Source organism: Eremomyces bilateralis (assembly GCF_010015585.1).
Source record: "Eremomyces bilateralis CBS 781.70 unplaced genomic scaffold P152scaffold_4, whole genome shotgun sequence".
In the NCBI taxonomy this organism is placed as follows: domain Eukaryota; kingdom Fungi; phylum Ascomycota; class Dothideomycetes; order Eremomycetales; family Eremomycetaceae; genus Eremomyces; species Eremomyces bilateralis.
This window is the reverse complement of record NW_022985070.1, coordinates 159,475-178,307: the sequence shown is the minus strand read 5'-3', so window position 1 is coordinate 178,307 and position 18,833 is coordinate 159,475. Positions and strand designations below refer to the sequence as shown.

The 18,833-nt window shown below is 50.1% G+C and overlaps 9 protein-coding genes across 9 annotated transcripts; 4 read left to right on the top strand and 5 right to left on the bottom strand.

The window, feature by feature from the left end:
• Positions 1-81: 81 nt before the first annotated feature.
• Positions 82-714, top strand: P152DRAFT_391354 (uncharacterized protein; the record flags this gene model as incomplete). Its single annotated transcript, XM_033676092.1, has 4 exons — positions 82-148; positions 209-281; positions 348-508; positions 563-714. 4 exons carry the CDS (start codon positions 82-84, stop codon positions 712-714), a joined length of 453 nt encoding a protein of 150 aa, XP_033536380.1.
• A 146-nt stretch (positions 715-860) lies between these two features.
• Positions 861-2,165, bottom strand: P152DRAFT_391246 (uncharacterized protein; the record flags this gene model as incomplete). The annotated part of the gene is made up of 1 exon (XM_033676083.1): positions 861-2,165. A coding segment is annotated over one exon (1,305 nt), but the record flags the coding sequence as incomplete, so codon positions are not given.
• Positions 2,166-2,625: 460 nt separating this feature from the next.
• P152DRAFT_479886 (26S proteasome subunit P45) lies at positions 2,626-4,155 on the bottom strand. Its single transcript, XM_033681736.1, has 2 exons — positions 3,855-4,155; positions 2,626-3,801 (listed from the first exon to the last, which is right to left on the bottom strand). The coding sequence occupies exons 1-2, from the start codon at positions 4,087-4,089 to the stop codon at positions 2,867-2,869; spliced, it is 1,170 nt and encodes a 389-aa protein (XP_033536378.1). The 5' UTR covers positions 4,090-4,155; the 3' UTR covers positions 2,626-2,866.
• Positions 4,156-5,036: 881 nt separating this feature from the next.
• P152DRAFT_447055 (NAD(P)-binding protein) lies at positions 5,037-5,936 on the top strand (the record flags this gene model as incomplete). The annotated part of the gene is made up of 1 exon (XM_033677962.1): positions 5,037-5,936. One exon carries the CDS (start codon positions 5,037-5,039, stop codon positions 5,934-5,936), a length of 900 nt encoding a protein of 299 aa, XP_033536377.1.
• Positions 5,937-6,785: 849 nt separating this feature from the next.
• Positions 6,786-8,868, bottom strand: P152DRAFT_498323 (major facilitator superfamily transporter; the record flags this gene model as incomplete). The annotated part of the gene is made up of 7 exons (XM_033682283.1): positions 8,422-8,868; positions 8,279-8,366; positions 8,184-8,223; positions 7,949-8,129; positions 7,752-7,899; positions 7,278-7,699; positions 6,786-7,218 (listed from the first exon to the last, which is right to left on the bottom strand). The coding sequence occupies exons 1-7, from the start codon at positions 8,631-8,633 to the stop codon at positions 6,786-6,788; spliced, it is 1,524 nt and encodes a 507-aa protein (XP_033536376.1). The 5' UTR covers positions 8,634-8,868.
• Positions 8,869-10,323: 1,455 nt separating this feature from the next.
• P152DRAFT_231259 (uncharacterized protein) lies at positions 10,324-10,641 on the top strand. The gene has a single exon (XM_033674560.1). The coding sequence runs from the start codon at positions 10,396-10,398 to the stop codon at positions 10,561-10,563; it is 168 nt and encodes a 55-aa protein (XP_033536375.1). The 5' UTR covers positions 10,324-10,395; the 3' UTR covers positions 10,564-10,641.
• A 1,331-nt stretch (positions 10,642-11,972) lies between these two features.
• P152DRAFT_464705 (MFS general substrate transporter) lies at positions 11,973-13,605 on the bottom strand (the record flags this gene model as incomplete). Its single annotated transcript, XM_033680583.1, has 5 exons — positions 11,973-12,216; positions 12,264-12,456; positions 12,507-13,153; positions 13,204-13,445; positions 13,510-13,605. The coding sequence occupies 5 exons, from the start codon at positions 13,603-13,605 to the stop codon at positions 11,973-11,975; spliced, it is 1,422 nt and encodes a 473-aa protein (XP_033536374.1).
• A 372-nt stretch (positions 13,606-13,977) lies between these two features.
• Positions 13,978-15,250, bottom strand: P152DRAFT_231193 (DUF427-domain-containing protein). The gene is made up of 4 exons (XM_033674559.1): positions 14,696-15,250; positions 14,390-14,642; positions 14,078-14,335; positions 13,978-14,026 (listed from the first exon to the last, which is right to left on the bottom strand). Exons 1-3 carry the CDS (start codon positions 15,084-15,086, stop codon positions 14,185-14,187), a joined length of 795 nt encoding a protein of 264 aa, XP_033536373.1. The 5' UTR covers positions 15,087-15,250; the 3' UTR covers positions 13,978-14,026; positions 14,078-14,184.
• Positions 15,251-15,551: 301 nt separating this feature from the next.
• On the top strand, positions 15,552-17,336 carry P152DRAFT_430658 (putative alpha-ketoglutarate-dependent sulfonate dioxygenase). Its single transcript, XM_033677397.1, has 6 exons — positions 15,552-16,148; positions 16,200-16,274; positions 16,324-16,382; positions 16,432-16,642; positions 16,701-16,772; positions 16,820-17,336. The coding sequence occupies exons 1-6, from the start codon at positions 15,909-15,911 to the stop codon at positions 17,228-17,230; spliced, it is 1,068 nt and encodes a 355-aa protein (XP_033536372.1). The 5' UTR covers positions 15,552-15,908; the 3' UTR covers positions 17,231-17,336.
• Positions 17,337-18,833: the final 1,497 nt, after the last annotated feature.

Here is an 18,833-nt window from a genome sequence, read left to right as displayed (position 1 = left end):
CGACCACAACTTCACGAAATTCTGATACACATCCATCCATCCCATCACACGAGGAGTTCATTACCAGAATCTCGAATAAAGATGGCTCCTAAGAAGAGGGTCGCTCAGCCCCAAGAGAATGTCCAGCTTGGACCTCAAGTCCGCGAGGGTATGCGATTCCATCACGCTCCCTGTGTATAGGGATCGACTGCTAACATACCACCTCCAGGCGAACTCGTTTTCGGTATTGCCCGAATCTTCGCTTCCTTCAACGACACCTTCGTCCATGTCACCGATCTCAGGTTCGTAGGACGAATACAACATGACATTCCCAGGGATCAGGAGACCAGACTAACATCGGATTTCAGTGGTCGCGAAACCATCGCTCGTGTCACCGGCGGCATGAAGGTCAAGGCCGATCGTGACGAGTCTTCTCCCTACGCTGCCATGTTGGCTGCTCAGGATGTCGCCATCCGCTGCAAGGAGCTGGGTATCACCGCTCTGCACGTCAAGATCCGGGCTACTGGAGGTATGTGGCGCATAACACTCGAGCAATCCGAATAGTTCACTCACATCAATCTAGGTAACGGCACCAAGACCCCTGGCCCAGGTGCTCAATCTGCCCTCCGAGCTCTTGCTCGCTCAGGCATGAAGATCGGCCGTATCGAGGACGTCACCCCCACTCCCTCCGATTCCACGCGCAGGAAGGGAGGTCGCCGTGGTCGTCGTCTCTAGATGGAGATCGTGGTGGATTTTGCGATGGTTGTGGTGCACTGGTGGCTTTTGTAACCGCCCAAATACGCGAGGAACGGCCGTTTTGCCTGGTCCTCTACATCCTGTCACAGTAGAATAGCATTTTAAGCAGGTGTAAAAGCTGTTCATCAAAACCTCGCATCCATTTCTTCAAGGTCTTGCTCTTCCTCTTCTTCCTCGGCGAGTGCTAGCTCGTCCTCCGATTTCTTGGCTTGGTGATCGTGACCGAGAGCATTGGCTTGCTCTGCTGTAAGCTCGACTATTTGAGGGGCATATTCGCCTTCTTCGTCCTCGTCATCCCTGCCCATTGCATCCATCTCGACCGTCTCGCCGTCTTCGAGCTCCAAAATGCCCGTCCGGAGAAACGGTGCATCGATCTCCCATTTGTGGACTTCCTTGAGGTAGTGCTCCAGCTCATCCAGCTCATCCAAGACGTCCGCCTTCGCCTTCCCATCCAGATCATCCAACCCCCTCCTGAACTTCTTTAGCAAATCTTTAAGGAATGGCGCTCCATCATCCGACAAATCGAACAGCCCACCGCCTTCAACATTCCTGCTCTTCTCGAGTTGCAACCTAAGCATCTCCATCACATCCACAAAGAACCCCGGGTGATCCTTCACCGCCGCCTTGCTCGTCATCGCCAGCTCCAAGAGTCTCTTCCACTGTTCCAAGCACGAGTAGTTATTCAGCGTCATCACCATAAGAAACGCCACCTCCATCTCCCCCACCACCTCGTCCCAACTCCCCCAACAATGCTTCTCCACCGCCTCCCCCAACGCCCAACTCCGATCCCTCGCCGCCTCCGTCCTCTCCCGCCCCGTCGCATCCTCCTTCCACGTCCTCCGCAAATCAACGACCAAAAACCCCAACTCCTTCTCCTGATGCTCTTCCGCTGATATCCCGGGAATTTTCTCCGCGTCCGTCGGCGCCGTGCTCGCCGAGTTGAGCGCCCACGTCCTTTCCCCCAACACCCGGTCCAGCAGCCTCGCGGACACATGCGTTGTCATCTGTGCCCACTCCTCCTTCCCCTGCTCCTGCGCCTCCTCGTCCGCGGTGTCCGCGCTCTGCAGATACGGCACCAGCCCCTCGCGCCAGATGGCGCCGAGGTTCGCGCGGTGGCGAAGGCGTTCAGAGTCGGAGGTTTCGTCCACAAGGCTTTCGGTGGTAGGGTCCCATTTTTTCAAGATTATGTGCGGGCCGTATTGCGAGATGGCGCGGGATCCGGATCGGGGGACTTCGACCCACACGCCCTGGCGGATCGACTGCGTGTTGGAGACGCTGGTGAAGACGAAGTGGAAACCGGGGGGGAGGTGCTTGATGCCGTGGAAGCGGGGGGTGGTGGTGAAGGAGAGGAGGTTGATACCGATTAGGGAGCCTTCGGGCACGTTGAGGATGAGGAGGATTGATCCGCCCCCTATGTCGTCCATTTCGGGTGAAACCCGCAGGGAAATGTCTTCGTGTTAGACCAGAAGTGGGGAGCGGAGGAAATTTTAAAAGAGGATGAAAAGATTATGGCTTCTCAGATTCCTAGGACGTACGGTGGCCTTGACAAATTTGGGAAGTTCGTTGATACAAGTTTGCAAGATGTATTCCTGATTCCCAGCTCTTTAAATATTCGATTTCTCTACTGCGCACGGAAGTGTGGAAAACCCCGAGGGCGAGTGCAAATGTCCTTGCGGAGCGACTGCCTGTCTGTATAAATGGTTAAAAGCACGTCCCTAATAAGAAAATGTACCCCATTAAATCTTGATCGATATCAAAGCTGATGTGTGACGGGTTAGGTTGATATCAAACTGTGGTGGTTTCGTGAGCTTCGCCACTTCGGATCGAATGACACTTTGACTGTGGTGTTTTCATCAGGAAGAATATCCTACCACATAAACAAGAGAAATGGCAGATATAATGATACCTATAGATTTATTACTAGCGTAGAGTCATAGATTACGACGTTATGAGCATATAAGATATGGTAATTACTACTTAGTTTTACCGTGCCATTATACCCAGAAGCAGTGCTCTATCAGAATTGACCAAGCGCCCATTCGCCATGCAATGAACCGGTAACTACACATACAGAGACTGGCTGCCACAACGCTCATAACGTTGACCGCACCCAAATATGTCCGGCAGGAGACTACTTCCAGAGCTTCTTGAGCGAGGTATCCTTGTCGTCGTGCTTGTTGAGAATCTTCGCGGTAGCCAAATCGAAATCTTCCTGCGTAACGTGCACCCTCCGTTCCCTCAGTGCATACATGCCTGCTTCCGTGCACACGCCCTTCAGCTCCGCCCCCGAGCAGCCGTTCATCTTGTCCGCGATCTTCTTGAGATCGATGCCACGGGTCAGGTTCATCTTCCGCGAGTGGATTCGAAGGATGTCTGCTCGCGCTTCGACGCTTGGTGGAGGGAATTCAATCTTGCGGTCTATCCGTCCCGGACGCAACAATGCTGGGTCAAGGATGTCGAGACGATTCGTCGCCATGATGATCTTGATGTTTTTGGTCGGCTCGAATCCATCCAGTTGGTTCAGTAGCTCCAACATCGTCCGTTGAACTTCCGAGTCGCCACCCGATGATCCTTCTACTCGTGAGGATCCTATTGAGTCGATTTCGTCCATGAAGATGATGCTAGGTGCATGCTCTCGTGCCATGATAAATAGCTCTCGAACCATACGGCTTCCTTCACCGATGTACTTCTGAACCAACTCTGAGCCACTCACTCGGATGAACTTGCAGTCGGTGTGATGCGCAACGGCACGAGCGAGGAGGGTTTTGCCGGTTCCGGGAGGTCCGTACAACAGCACACCCTTCGGTTGAGCGATACCCAGGGATTCGAACAGTTCGGGATGTTTCAGACCCAGCTCAATCACCTCCTTGATCTCCTTGATCTGTTGATCCAATCCTCCGATCATGTCGTATGTGCTGTCAGGGACCTTTTCGACCATCATGAGGGAAACAAGAGGATCGACCGACGAAGGCAGCATCTTCTCGAGCTTGTAGGAGTCGCTCAACAGCGTGACTCGTTTGCCCGCGGTTAACTTCGAGATGTCGACCGAATCAGCAATATCGACGACTAGGCTGAACTTAGCATTTGCAATGGCGATAGGGTTCCCCGACGCTTCATACCATATTTGCCTTCTGGATGCACTTTGACGAGCACCTTCTTCGTCCCCATGACCTTGACAACCTCTCCGACATACGAACCCGGCTGCTGAAGGAGGCCAAGTTCTTCCCGCAATAACCGCACTCTTGAGTTGTAGTCGTTCCGTTGTGCTTCTAATCGCCGCAGCTTGGATTGGCCTTGGATGATCTCGAGCTTCATGCTCTCGATCTTGTTGTGGAAGAACGTGTCAAGCGCCATGGTGACGACGCGGCGACAGGAAAGGTGGGTGGATAATGGGAAGAAAGGTTTGATAGGATTTGAGAGGGTTTGATGGTCGGAAATGGTTGGTTGAGGCTTTGAGAGATGTTGCTGCTTGGGAATGTTCACGTTCCAGTCTGAGGCAACGGAGGTTGACGATCACAAATTGTGGGTCATATTTGGCTAATTGGCGGCCTTGGAGCCTTAGGCACACGTCTGCTTCGTGCTTTCACTACAATCTCAACACGACCCAGATTCCAGTCCAAGTTCCAACATTCAACATTCAACATCGCGTCCAGTTTTTCTGTAGTACCTAATCAGAACGACCCACAGTATGAAGATAAAGGAGCCGTCTGATGGAGTTACGAATCATTTAGAGTAGTCCTTATTGTCCCAAAGGTTATAATTACCGTTATTTTGCTGCGAGCCACGCTACAGCTAAGGTGCTACTATTACACCTCCTGAAATGGCAGCTGACGCCATATTATATGCGAAAGCAGGGTCATTACTGGCTCCTACTATCACTTTCTCTACCAACCGACTCTTTTTCAAAGCGGGCATGGTTGTCTAAAAAATGACTATTTCTCAAACCATGGCATCACCTCTAGATCTTCAACGACGGTCCTATTCGATGGATTGATGAGCGTTACAACATGATGACGACATAAATGTTGGACATTCTTATATCCAAGCCAGAATCCAATAGAAAACATTCTTTCAATACGCTAACATCACTCCGACTGTGAAATTTCTGTGTCAATATGAGATCAAAAGCGAGTTCAGTTTATAAGTTCGCCTCTGTTAACTTGTTTCATCGTCATCCTGTCCCGCGAACATTTTCAACTTCAGCCCTCTCCATACCACTCCAAACTACCTACACTCGCCCCGTCAAGCCAACTACACAAACATACGCAAAGTCTACTCGTACAGCAAGTCATCAATTCAACATGGCCTCAAACGATCCACCCAAACTCAACAATGAGGACTTTACCCTTCAAAACGTCTTCAACGTCAGAGGCAAGATCGCCCTTGTCACTGGCGGTGGCTCCGGCATTGGTTTAATGGTCACTCAAGCCCTAGCTGTCAATGGTGCGAAAGTCTATATTGTCGGCCGGACCGAAGAGAAACTCGAGCGCGTTGCAGAGATATATGGAAAGAATATTTCGGGGCAGATCATCCCTTTCAACGCCGATGTATCGAAAAAGGAGGCTATTGCGGCCATGGCAAAGGAGCTGGCTTCCCGTGAGAAGCGCCTTGACATTCTAGTGAATAATGCTGGAATCGATGGAGCAACTTTCCAGACCGAAGCAACCTCTGCCGAGGAGATGAAGAAGAATCTTTTTGACCACGATTCTGCCACTGTCGATGACTGGATGTCCGTCTATCAGACCAACGTCCCGCCGCTCTATTTCACCACGTTTGCCCTTCTTCCTCTACTCCAAAACGCCTCGCAGATGGAGCACGGCTACTCCGCCACAGTCGTCAACATCACCAGTATCTCCGGAATCGTCAAGACGGCACAGCACCACTTCTCTTACAACGCATCCAAGGCCGCTGCCGTCCACCTGACCCGCATGATCGCCAATGAGGTCGCTAGGAACGGCCTAAAGATCCGGGTCAATGCCATTGCACCTGGTGTGTTTCCAAGCGAGATGACAGCGGGCAGCAGCGGGGAGAACCAGAAGAGCGCAATACCGAAGGAGAAGTATGAATCGAAAGTACCCGCCGCCCGGCCGGGGAACGACCGAGACATGGCCGGTGCGGTTCTGTTCGCTGCGTGCAATCAGTATCTGAATGGGCAGAACATCGTCGTGGATGGTGGCTATACCCTTGCTTCTGGGCTGTAAAGGGGTTTTTTTAATGCAAGCAAAAGCCGGCATAGAAACAGTGTGGATTCACGGGTGTACGATAGCATAGTGTGACGGCAAATTCAGGCGAGATTGAATATCCATCAAAACCGCAGCACTCCTATGAGTTGTGGCAGCCATAACAAGATTGGCCAACAGGAGCCCCATCTGATATTGTGGAAATCTTGCGTGTTAATGTTAACATGTCTAGGAGGTATATTTAAGAGCGCTGTTTCCACGCTGAACCCTTTGGAGATAGGTGTGTTCCTACCTGCCACATATAAGATATGCGAACTGACTGAAATGCGAAGAAACCACACAAGGTTGTTTAAGTACTTCCTAACCACAAAACCCCTGCCAGATTCGATGCCCACAACGGCTGTACTGCATACCTTTAGATGTTAGTCTAATAAATTTAACTAGTTAGTACACAGCTCATTATGGGCAGGGAGACAACTATAGTTGTCAGTAGGGTGACCACCACACATTATATGGCACTAAAACCACTGATCCCTTGTACTTAATATCCGAGTATGGGCTCAGGTGATGGCTGACGGTTGGAAGAGGAACGAGGCGAGCTTGGTCATGTGAAGAGGACTTGCTCTAATAGAAAGGGCTAATGACAGGTCGAAACACTTGAATCTTAAGGACATGATTAAAGTATCAACTATGAAATTAGTAATGTCTAAGCGCTGCGTCTCTTTAAGCATCGCTCTTCTGGTAGCGACACATGTCCAATAATATACGCTATAGTAACCGAAACACTGCCAAGATATACAAGCATTTCCCAAGGTATAGCGATACGACCCGAAACGCCAGGTATCCGGCGTGCTAGTATGCTGATATGCCTTATACCGTGTACCTGAAGAAACTCGCATTATCACCCATCTCCCGCTCGGCTTCCTTCTCCGCTTCCGTGTACTCCTCGGGCTTCTTACTATACTCCCGATCCCTCCGTGCGTTCTCTCTCCGGAGATGGATCGTCATGAAGACGGAGAGAATCATGCTCATCGTCGTGGTGGCCAGCAGGATTCCGTGTCCCTTGTAGAACTTGGGAGAGTCGACGGTCAGGTAGATGAAGCCGGCAATGGCGCCGCCGAGGTTGCCGAAGCCGACGTGCATCGCAATGCCGACGCCGCGCTTGAGGGAACCGCCGATGTTGTTGCCGTTCCATGCGACACCCTGAGGGACATTGGGGTAGATGCCTGAGGCGACGAAGAAGGTGCCTGCGTATTTGACACTGGGGTTTTGCGTTGCGATCTGCATGACGAAGCCGATCATGCTGAAGTGGAAGTTAGTGACAGAACTGGTGCATATTTTGGAAGGAAGGAAATCTCTTACGCAACGATGCAGAAGCCGATCATGTATATTCCACGTTGTCCGTGGCGATCAGCAAAGTGACCGCCAGCGATGCAGCAGAAGCAGGCGACGATGTATGGTGGAACGGTCATGAGCTGCGCCGTATTATTGGTGTAGTTCAGAGTCTTCACGATGGTAGGAAGGAAGAGACTGAATGAGTATAGCGGAGTGTAAATTCCGATGGTGATGAACATGTGCACCCAGATCTTCCAGTCCTTCAGACCATCCCAGAAGAATTTCATGTTGAATTCATCGGCGAGGGAGGATCGATCCTCTTGCAGACGACGGACAACTTCTTTCTTTTCGGCAACACTGAGGAATTTGGCGGTATCGGGATAGTCCTGCATGACGAAGTACGCGGCGATGGCAATGATAAGCGTCGCGATACCTTCGATGATGAATATCTGGAGAGAGTTGTCAGTCAACGCTTTTTTGTCCTAACCAAGAGAGAAGTACCCAGGCCCAACCGGCCCTTCCTCCAATTCCATCCATCTCCACAATGCCGCGTGCCAGGAGACCTCCGAAAGCACCCGCTGCGGTAGCTGCCGAGAAGAAGATGGCCATTCGAAGACCACACTCATTGCGCTTATACCACATAGTGATGCTGCCGATAAGTTAGTGCTTGTCATTTCAGCGTCAATCGTAGCTCGTACAGGAAAGTAACGCCAGGGAACAGTCCACCTTCTGAAATACCCAGAAGTGCTCGAGTGGCCAGGAGGCCTGCTTTGTTCGTGACGAGGCCCATCATACAGCAGAGGAAGCCCCAAAAAACCATAATGGAGGGAATCCAGATGCTCGGTTTCGTTTTCTTGAGCATCATATTTGATGGAATCTCTGTTGCGCACCATTAGTGTCGAGTCCTCGCGTCGGATGTTGATCTTGAGATACCTGCTGCAACATAAAAGGGAAAGAAGATGGCTAGAGCAACCTGTCATAGAGCATCAGCATTGGCTCCTCATCCGTAACCGGTGATGGATGCGTACATTGTAGTCCAGTCCTTTCATTCCAAGGTCCGCCTCGAGATTGGCGAGACGCGCATTACCAATATTGGTGCGATCGAGGAAACTTAGTCTACAAAGCTCAGTCAGTAGATGTGGAGGCGACTTTCCAGAGCCTTCGCACTTACAAGTAGAGGAGCGCAAGGAAGGGTATGAGCGCCCAGTCAATCTTTCTGAGCAGTTTCTTCGTCTGCTGTTTGTCAAAGCCGGCCGACTCCACATCTCCAAAAGCGACGGATTCGACTTGAAGCTCGAGAACTTTGTCCTCTTGAATAACTTTCTCGTCGTGACCATGTTCTACAGGAGTAGAAACCCCAGACTCATGCTTCGAAATTGTCATAGTGGGCAAGCAGCGACTCTCGCAGGGGAGTTCGCACAAGTCGCCTAGGGACGGGTCTTGAAATAAGATGACTGAATAGAGAGAACAACTATGATGAAGGAGCAGGCGCAAATAAGTATCTGATAGAAGGTTCAATCAGCAAGAGATCGAATCTTAGACCAGGTGCTGAAGTTAGCAGTTCTGTGCGATAGGAGTCTTCCCGGTCGATCCTCCTATGGGACAGATGTCCGTTTTATAGAAATACAAACTTGGCGATCCGGGGAAAGACCGGAATATGACCCAGATGATACTAAATTGTCTTGACCCTTCTCCCCATCCTCCTCGCTTACAAGCTGAAGACTACCACTCGGTATTTCGGATGAACCCACTTACTACCCGGCTGTGCGAGGTCCCAAATTCAACCGCTTCGAACGACATAGCATGATGCAAGGCCCCAAAGCACGAGCACTGGGTGCCCTTGCATGTCGATTGTTGATACGTGGATAAGGCCGCAATAATGGGACTCACAATATGGAGGCTACCCGGTAGCACTACTTGGCGTGTTCCCCGGACTGTCTTCGCGTGTATCTCGTTCGGGGTTCATGCCGTATTTGGCACATCTGACGCTGGCCGATCCATCGTGATGTGAGAAAAACACAGACGGACCGAGACCGAGTAGCCGCACAAGTGTGGTTTCAACAAATCTCCTTTCAAGCGACTGAAGCAAGACATGGTGAGTGGACTCGGATGAGTGGTACAGAGTAAACAGGAGCGAACGCCACGCCGGCCCAAGGGAATGATTATCGAACCCGCGTGTGACTATGGCGGACCGCGGGTTGAGGATCTGCATCATTGATATGGCATGATGGCAAACAAAACATAGACGTCTGAGGTTGGGATGGCGCGGGAGGAAAAAGGAGGCAGGGGTCACACAGGGCAATGAAAGGTAATCTTCCACGCTAACCGCTTCAGGTGAATGTATCTGGCTCATCTCTCTAGGCTGTCCCTTACCAAACCTGCGGAACAGATTCCAACAGGGTGATCAAAGGATGATCAAAGATAGTAGGCTTGGAACATCTCACACGTCCATGTTCCATAGTCCACACCTCGGTTCGGAATCACATACCAATTGACAGCTATCCAATGGTCAGGAAGCTGGGAATTGTACATCTGCAAGAGTCCAGACGACGCTGCACCGAGACGGGATCTCATGTTGACGGACTTTCTCCTCCGCACACGAAAGGGCAAGGACATCATCGATTCCATGGGACCCTTCTCACTTCCCAGTAGGCCAGTACGTATCCCATGTCAGACTGCGAAGCTATCTACTGTATTATTCCATACGTATCATCAATCATGAGCGATGAGCCCATGAAGGCCATGATATGCGCCTTGGCAATCCACCTTTCTACAAGCCTAATTCGACGCCAACTCCCCAAGAGCCGAACTATGTTCGGGCCGTTACATCCAACACCAAGATTCTACGCTCGGACATCTGATAACTATTGCTTATTGTAGACATTACTTTTTTGCTCGCTTGGATTCGGTGCTACGGATGGCGTTGGTCCAGGGCATTCGGAAGACAATATTTGTTGAAGGCTTGAACCCGTGAAGGGTGGATACCGCCTCCGTCCACCGCCTACTGAGTGGTGAGTAGTGGCCCTATGACGGGTTGGCACTTTGGCAGTCTATGATCCGACTCTGACCTGCAGTTATGCAGTTCCACGCATCCTTCTACGCTTCTTGAGGGTCTTGGCCTTATTTGGGTCTCCCCCAGCCCCCAATGCCCCCCTGCTTTGGACATGCAGGATTCGCCGTCGTCCTTGCTGCGCATGTGATATCTAGTTTCACATTGTGCAAGTCGACTACTAGTCGAAAGATGAGGCAATCCCGATGTTTTGTCGTAGTTTTAGCATCCGAGCCTGTCACGGCGTCATTCTCAGACCCTTGATATATCGCCTGTCCCGTTTTTTGCGCCGTCCGGTCATGGTACTAGGTGGAATCTAAATTCGGCGGTGGACACGGGGAATCTATGAAGGACTCAGATCTAATTTACAGCGGCACTTAGCTTCCACTTTCCAATTCCAAGGTTTCTACCCCGTAACTAGCTAGCGGCAGGTCAGATAGAAATTGAGCGGACCAGCGGAGCTGCGGAGCAATGCCCACGATCGACTGCCTGAGACCCCACGATCGACTGATGAGAATTGAAATGGCCATGGAACAAATCTCACTAGGACCGCCGAGCTGCAATTCCTGGGGTAGCCTGCCCCGCTACAAGCCGGCGGACTTGGCAGTTCTAGGCGGTCATCTAGAAGTCTAGAACCAACCCTCCCCTTGATGACCTCCATTTCCCATCTTCCTCGCATGTCGGCATATTGCCTGCTTCTCAGGCAAGGATCAGGTGTTATAATGTAACGATGCAAGGCAGCCCAAATCCTGAGTATTATTTCCCCCTGGACCCGTCATGGCTTGCATTGAAACGCCACGAAAAAGCTTGCTGATCGTCTTAATATCTCGTGAGGCTTTGAAGGCGCCGAATAGCTGAGCATCCTCTCGTTACCAGGCTTGGTATCCGTTCGACCGAAGCAATGAGATCTCTTAGCCGACGACAGCGGCTTGCCGAGCATTCTAGCAATCTATGAGAATTGAGAATACTTGCGCACAATGATCGACAGCACTCGTAGCATCAAACTCGACGCAGTGCCTCGTGGCATCAACTCGTGGGCAGCATCGCGTATTCGCGTCTGCAGCAATTGAGATTCTCGGACGTCACAATCGTCCCTTCGCATTTCGCGAGATTGCTAGCCGCCTTGCCCAGAAATTCCGTCTCAACAACCCATTCCTCTGGATTAGCAGGTTATGCAAACATAGCACCCGGAACCAGAGCTGAAAGTTGGTATCACTTTCAGTTATCGTCCCGAACACGAACAGGGATGCTCCCAGGCGCTAATCTCCAGGCCGCAGGTAATATCAGCTTCATCCTCTCGAGTCTAGAATGAAACAGACACCTTAAGTATCTACCGGTGCTTATCTTGGATAGTGCTTTCATATCGCAGATCTTTCCGCGTGGGATTAGGAGGATGCACTTTATTTCGAGTCAGCAGTGATAATCGTCGAGTAGTATCACTTCTTGCAGGCCCATAGTAGATTCGAGGACAATATTACCATATTGTACACAGCCATTTTAGTGTTTACAGCTGAGCATTGCGCCTCTCTGGCATACGAGTTTCGCTCAGATCCTACCTAATTAGTTATGGTAAGTATAGGTAGTTACCATACAAAGCACGCCAGTAGAAGAGGAATATGGTGGACATTCAACCTATGGATTGGGACTGACTACAGTAACTATATTATTGCTATCTACTGCGCTCTCTTGCCCCTGGATTCAAACGGTAACAGCAAGCTGAGAATAATGAGCAAGCCAAACAAAGCTGCGCAGACAAACAGCGGCGCCGTAGTCTCGACATTAGCATAGCTTCCGACAAGAACCCCCAGAATACCACCAATGCGATTAACCACAACACAAAGGCCATATCCGGTAGCACGATGAGCGGATGGAAGAATCTCCGGAGTATAGGCATAGATTGTGCCGTAATAGATGTTGCTGCATATTAGTTAGTACTAGTTCGGTTTGAAGAAATGAGAACTTACGACGCAGCGCTGATCGCAGAAGACAATCCCACATTCCCGGCTTCGTTCGTGATCTGGGTGTAGCCGAACTGTAGCGCCATGGTCGTAGCTGCGCCAATGGCTAATGTGCCCCGACGACCGATGTACTGCGTTTCAACCAACACTGCGGCAATGATTGGACCCAGGATACCCACCACATGATTAATAGCATAGTCTGACGAAGAGTTAGGGCGAACAGAATCAGACTGTATCGGAAGAACTCACCTCTCCAAGTCTGATAATTCGAACCGTCACCAAACTCGGCACCGCGAGATTGAAGATAGAATGGCAAGAACACTGAGTAGAGCGGGCTGACCATTCCAATGACAAACCAATTGGACAGGATCAGTGTCGTCGACCACGCCAGCTTTTTTGTCTGGAACAAACCCGTGACATGCTTCTTCAGTCGAAATGAAGACCAGACCGACTTCTCGGTATGCGCAACTGTGCCTTGGCCTGAAAGCTCCTCCAGCGTCAGAGAATGTGATCGACCGTGCTTCCTTGCCAAATCGTCGAGGATCTGGATCAGCTCTTCATCTCGGTTCTGGCTGACCAACCAACGTGGGGTTTGCACCATCTTAATGGCGAAGACTCGGATAAATGCCAGAACGATGACCAGTGCACCACTGGTGAAATGGAGGTATCGCCACCCCATATTGTCCGCGCGGTGGCAGCTTTCAGACGTTGCCTTCGGGGAGCAGGAGAAGTTGCTCATGAAGCCCCAGGCGAAGAAACCTGTGATCATGTAGCCAACTGCCCACCAGACAGCCATGAAGGTGACCAGCCAGTGATGTGAGGTCGGCAGGAATTCCAGGAAATTGGTGGCATCAAGGATATAGTTCCCACCGGCACCTGCTGAGTAGAGGGCCACACTGGACACGGCTTGAGTATGAGCTCTCCTATCTTTGGATGGAGCACTTACAGCGTCGCGAATGAGATGTAGTTGGGCATGGCTCCGGCAATCAGGACGAAGATGGCGCAAGAGTAAAGACTGGTATTGAACGCGAGCTTTCTTCCGATGATATCTGCGGTAAACCCCCAAAGACCAGCACCGACAAGAAGACCAACCTGTGATGCAAGTGGAATGCCCGAAATATGTTTGTCGGGCTGCCCATATTCGCGCTTAACGGCTGGGTTCGCAATTGATTGATTCACGACCAGGAGCTGTTACAGTGGAATGGGGTTAGTTAACTTGCTTCCATGAGGAGGGCAGTAGTTGATGACTTACCGAGTCGACAGCATATCCAAATCCATTGAGGAAGAACAACTTCCACTGAAATCTGGTCATCCCGATGTCATCGATGGCTTTGTTGGCAAGTGCCATCTTCCGACCAAGTACAGGGTCAAATGCTTTGACATCGAAAACTTCCTGGACAGAGTCCGAGGAGCTATCGTCAAGTGCCCGATCCTGCGCTTGAGCTGCTTTCTTGCTTTCTAGCTGTGTCTCCAATCTTTTACTGTCAGTCTCCCGATCGTCGTGATGTTTATTGTCGGTTTTAAGGTCGTACCCCGACCAGCTGGCATCCGAAATATGAGCCATGGCAGTCGTAGATTAGGATGGAGAAGCCATATGAAAACAATGATTTAATGCTCCATTACAATAGTCTGTATGACTTCCCGATAATAACAATCATATTGCCAATTTTGGTGCAGTCACGTCATAGACCTAGAATGTTGCAACAACGGCTAGCATGGTGGCTAGGAAGACGCAAAACAGCCCCAAAAGCACGTTTAACGCCTTATCTCTGCCATGCTGGTTAGAAATGCCAACCTCAAAGTGGATGGGGTTAACTCGCAGCAATTAGTGATCCGAAGATCGTTCGTATTCAAGGCATTCTCGCTTATGGCTGACAATTGCATTGATATTGAGGATTTAGATTCTGAGCTGTTTATGCTGTGGATTTCAAGTTCTTACTCCGTCGACCAATAACTCGACGAAATCCTTCTTGTAAAAGCTGATCAGACCCTGAATTGCAGAACTCTCATGAGTTGGGTATTGATAATACCAGATCAGGTTCTCGTGCTTCTGGCCTTTGACTGTGAGAGAGAAATACCTGGGGTATGTCAGACTGAGCCGTATACGGCGAAGAACTCCGCCCCGTACTTACCACGATTCTCCTTTGTAAGGACATGCGGTTTTCAGGTCACTCTTTTCAATAGCTCCCCAATTCTTGATGCTTGTGGCTGGGAGGTAGTATGTCTCTCCTGCGTTGGTTTCAGTGAGTAAGACAGCCACATTGGTCTCCGCAACCACTTCGCCATCGACTTTGACAACAATGTGATGAGCAACAGCGTCAGTGTCAATCCTTTTGTACGGGTTCTTGATGCCTGCAAATATAGAGCCATTCTCAAACCAATCGTCTATGCAAAACCAATGTTAGTGGATAGATTGAGCGTCGAAAGTGCAAACTGACCAATTTCACTGCGTTCAAACCTGATGTGTCCTTTCAGAGGCCCCTCAAGAAATCGTACCCAGGGCGTCGTCTTTGATCCCACAGTAAGACGTTCAATAACTGCTTGTGATCCATTGCAATTCACTGTGTCCACAGTTGCAAGCGAAACGGATGTTCCAGGCGATGAGCTTGCGAGGTGAGACTGGATATCGGCATGCAAAGACTCGATTGGAATATAATAGCGAGGGTAGCCTTTCTCAGTCTCCCAGATTAATAACGGCTTTGCCGCCAAGGTTGTTGATGCGATATAAAGTCCTCCAAATGCTAATGTTAACTGCTTTCCACCCGTTAGGATCCGGAAGGGTGTCTGGTTGAGAAGCTCGGTGACCGCTACTACATCTGGCGGAGACATTGTGAAGGATTCGAATTTGGACGGTTCTTGTTTGATACGCTTCGTTTGATTCTTGATGTTCACTCCTAAGGGGACATTGTTATTGTTTCTCGTGAGTGAGTAATTCAAATATGGCCAGAGTTCGGACGGCCGACCACTGCCAGGGTGTTTACGAGGTGGGGTAACTCCTCTGATCCCTCATCCAATCCATAATCCTATTAGCTATCCGATATGCAACCACATGGCACTCTTGACTGTTCAATTAGTCATGGGAGCTTAGGCGTGATATGTCGCAAGATGCTCAGCTAAAGAGTAGAGATGGATTCCTTATCTAGAGTAGTAATCAGACATGTGTCGGCCCGAGATGTGGGCATCCGGAATAGGAATAGTTCAATACTCCAACAGGGGTTTACGTAGTAGATTCTTGCCTCTCACCTCACTCGTTACTCACGATTCATTGCTTTCAATTCTAAGCAACAATTTTAGCTTCTTCAGATGGGATAAGTGCCTTGTTTTACTTGTTTTACGACGTGATGTCGTGATCATCGTACATATCAAGTGATGACATGATATGACTCTGTAATGGCGAATCAAACCAAGGCGTTAGGAGGCCTTAAGGGAAATATTTCCTGGATGACTGATAGCTCCTCTACGATTTGGCCGCCCTTGATGAATTGACAACGCAGAAATGACAAATACGAGGTTACTATCTATGATCTATAGCACTCCCGAGGAGTCTCGGCATCTATTTTCTTTGTCAAAGGTGTTCCATTTCCCGTCAAAAATCCAAAACTGTTCAGTATACACTATACACCCACTGTTTGAGCACATTCCACTGCTACCATGGTTCAGAACACCATCACTCCAGCTCTATTGGCGTATTCGCCACCTGACCCTCCTCTCAAAGAGTTCACTCCTGCCAAGGATAGGGCCTTTTTCGCTGACACGGAGAAGAGGTCGCTTCTCTCTGCAGCATCAGCAGCCGAGGACCTTACTCCATACATCGGAACAGAGCTGAAAGGAATCCAATTGAGCCAGTTGACCGACCAGCAGAAGGATGAGCTAGCTCTACTCGTTGCTGAGGTATTCTTTGTATCCCTTTTGGTATCCGGATATCATGCTAATAGTGAACAGCGGGGTGTGGTCTTACTCCGGGATCAAGATATTACTCTGGAGCAGCAACATGCGCTGGCGGCCCATTATGGCATTGTAGGATACGTGCCTTTCCATGCCGAGTGCCATGGCTGATATCTTATAGCAAGATAGAGACCCAAATCAGCAAGATCCAAACCATGTGACCATTATTGGACGCGGAGGGTACGTCCAATTTCAAGGCCAGCGAAATGCCTCGACTGACTCTATCTAGAAATATCCGCGCCCATGGCCACTCCGGGGGCGAGTATCATGCGGACCATTCTTTTGAGGTCAATCCGCCATCCTACACGTTATTGCGCTTGGTTAAGACTCCGCCATATGGAGGCGACACCATTTTTACTAGCCAAACTGCTCTGTTTGACAAACTCAGCCCAACATTTCAAAAGGCGTTCGAGGGCCTACATGGTATTCATTCTTCGGATGTAAGCATTTGACTTGAGTCGACCCTAGCAGTGGCATTACAGCGTTGACTGTGTGCAGCGGGCATATGTTGCATCTATCAATGGTGGTGGCTCACCTCACAGAGCTCCAATTGCAACTGCACATCCCCTGGTACGAACTTCAACTTTCGTTTAGGACCAGATTAATGATGATGATAGGTCCGAACGCACCCAGTAACTCTACTCAAAGTGTTAAACTATAACCCTACCTTTATCGAGCGGATTGAGGAGCTAAACGGCCAAGAGTCACACCACATTCTCGCCTTCCTCCGCGAACACCTCCTTCAAGCTAATGATCTCACGGTGCGATGGAAGTGGACTCCAGGATCCGTCGCGTTCTGGGACAACCGCTCGGTGGTCCATCGCGCCATTCCTGGTGGCTACGACGTCACGCTACGGGAAGGGAAGCGAACTGCGGTCTATGGAGAGCGTCCGTTCTGGGACCCAGAAAGGAGTGAGAGTTTGAGCCAGAGACTGGAACGACTGGGGGCGAATGGCCATGCTATCGGTACTGCGAACGGGCATGAGAATGGCAAGTCGGAAGGTCTTGGGGCTAACGGCGCGTTCTAACGGCGAGGTATAGCATAAAAATGCATCCTCGGGTCTTGTAGTTACGAAAAGCTTGGACGGGATGTAGGACTCGTAAACTGCCAACCATCCGCGCAGTCAAATGCAGGTGATTAAGAAGAAGAAACGAGTATACATAGGATGTCCTAGGCTTTATGTTAAATGTTGCGGATGTGCCCTTTGCAGCTATACTTCGGACCCTGCTTCCCCCTTTTAGTGTCTCCGTCCCCTTCCTCAGCCCCGTTCTAGTGTCTCCATACCCCCCCTTCATTGTTTCTTCCCACCCCCACTTCACTTCTGCCATTTGAATTTGTATCTACTTACGATAGTACCACTTAGAATTTTCATTCTTCGTTGTACTTCCAACAGAGAGAAATGTTTGTAGCAGAAGACCAACAATGAGCGCCACAAAGATTCCTGCGCATGTACTATCTCCCAAACGTTTCTAGACACTCGAAGATTGCGTAACTCGGGTGGTCAATACAAACAAAGCTAGGCAAGCTTATGCACTAATCATGGACGGAGCCTCAAACTCTAGCACCTCTCACTACACTGTTGGGTGGCAGAGTGTTCACGAAGAGACTTTGTGATGATGCATTCCGCGCCTGGGATACATTTCACGGCCAGTTCTCTTTGGAGATATTGAGCTTTAATTCAATGGTACATGAAAAGGGGACTCTCGTTATCTCGGCAGCAGCTTATTTTGTTAGGTCATCCAAGCTTATCAAAACGCGACGTTCAAGAGCCCGGAGTTCGTCCTCCGCTTTCTCGAACTGGTCATGATCGCATGCCATGATTTGATATCTTCCTAATCAAGGTGGCCAAGGGCGGCCTTCGACCACTTGAACTTACTCTAATGCCTCTCGCTTCAGATCTCCCTGCTGATATAGTTCTCTCGGAAGTTCTGCCCCCGACAGCCTTCTCGTACGGCGAGTATAAATATGACGAAACGTATCCAGAAGGCGTCGCCGAACGTGTCGGTTACTGGATAGAGTTCTAGATCTTCGACGGCATTGTCCTATTCGACAGATGCTAGTCAGGATTCGAGGTTAGTCTTATGTACAGGTCTATAAGTTCTTGGGAGCCCTCACTTATTGGAGGAGTCCAGTGCAAGTCTGCTTTTATTCACCCTGGCGGGGACTGGATGATAGCCGAGCTCTGCGACAGCCAGTTGCAGGGATTTTTGATATTTGGGCTTGGAGAATTTGGTGGAACGGAGCCTCCCTTCCTGTGGAAAGGGAAAGGGGGGAGCGGCTAGTCGATCCATACTACCCAATTTTTGGGTTTTATCACTGTTGCGTCAAGATCGCGCCAGACGTTCTATTTTCCTTGAACATTACTCTCTTCGCTGGAACAGTGCCTTGGCGGCGAGGTCCTCCACTCTCCATACCCTTACAGCGATAAGGACAATGGGAACACGTGGCCGGCAGCGGTATTAATAGTAGGATAGTCCGACGTTATCATCGCCGCTGTCACTGAATTCACGGCGGGCTTTCCGGACAAAGGCTGATTTGTTTTCGATCGTCATCGGAGAAGACGATCCCCATGGGGTAACGTTTAGGGCACCACAGCGCTACGACCACCCGAAGAGTGCCCGAGTGGGGTG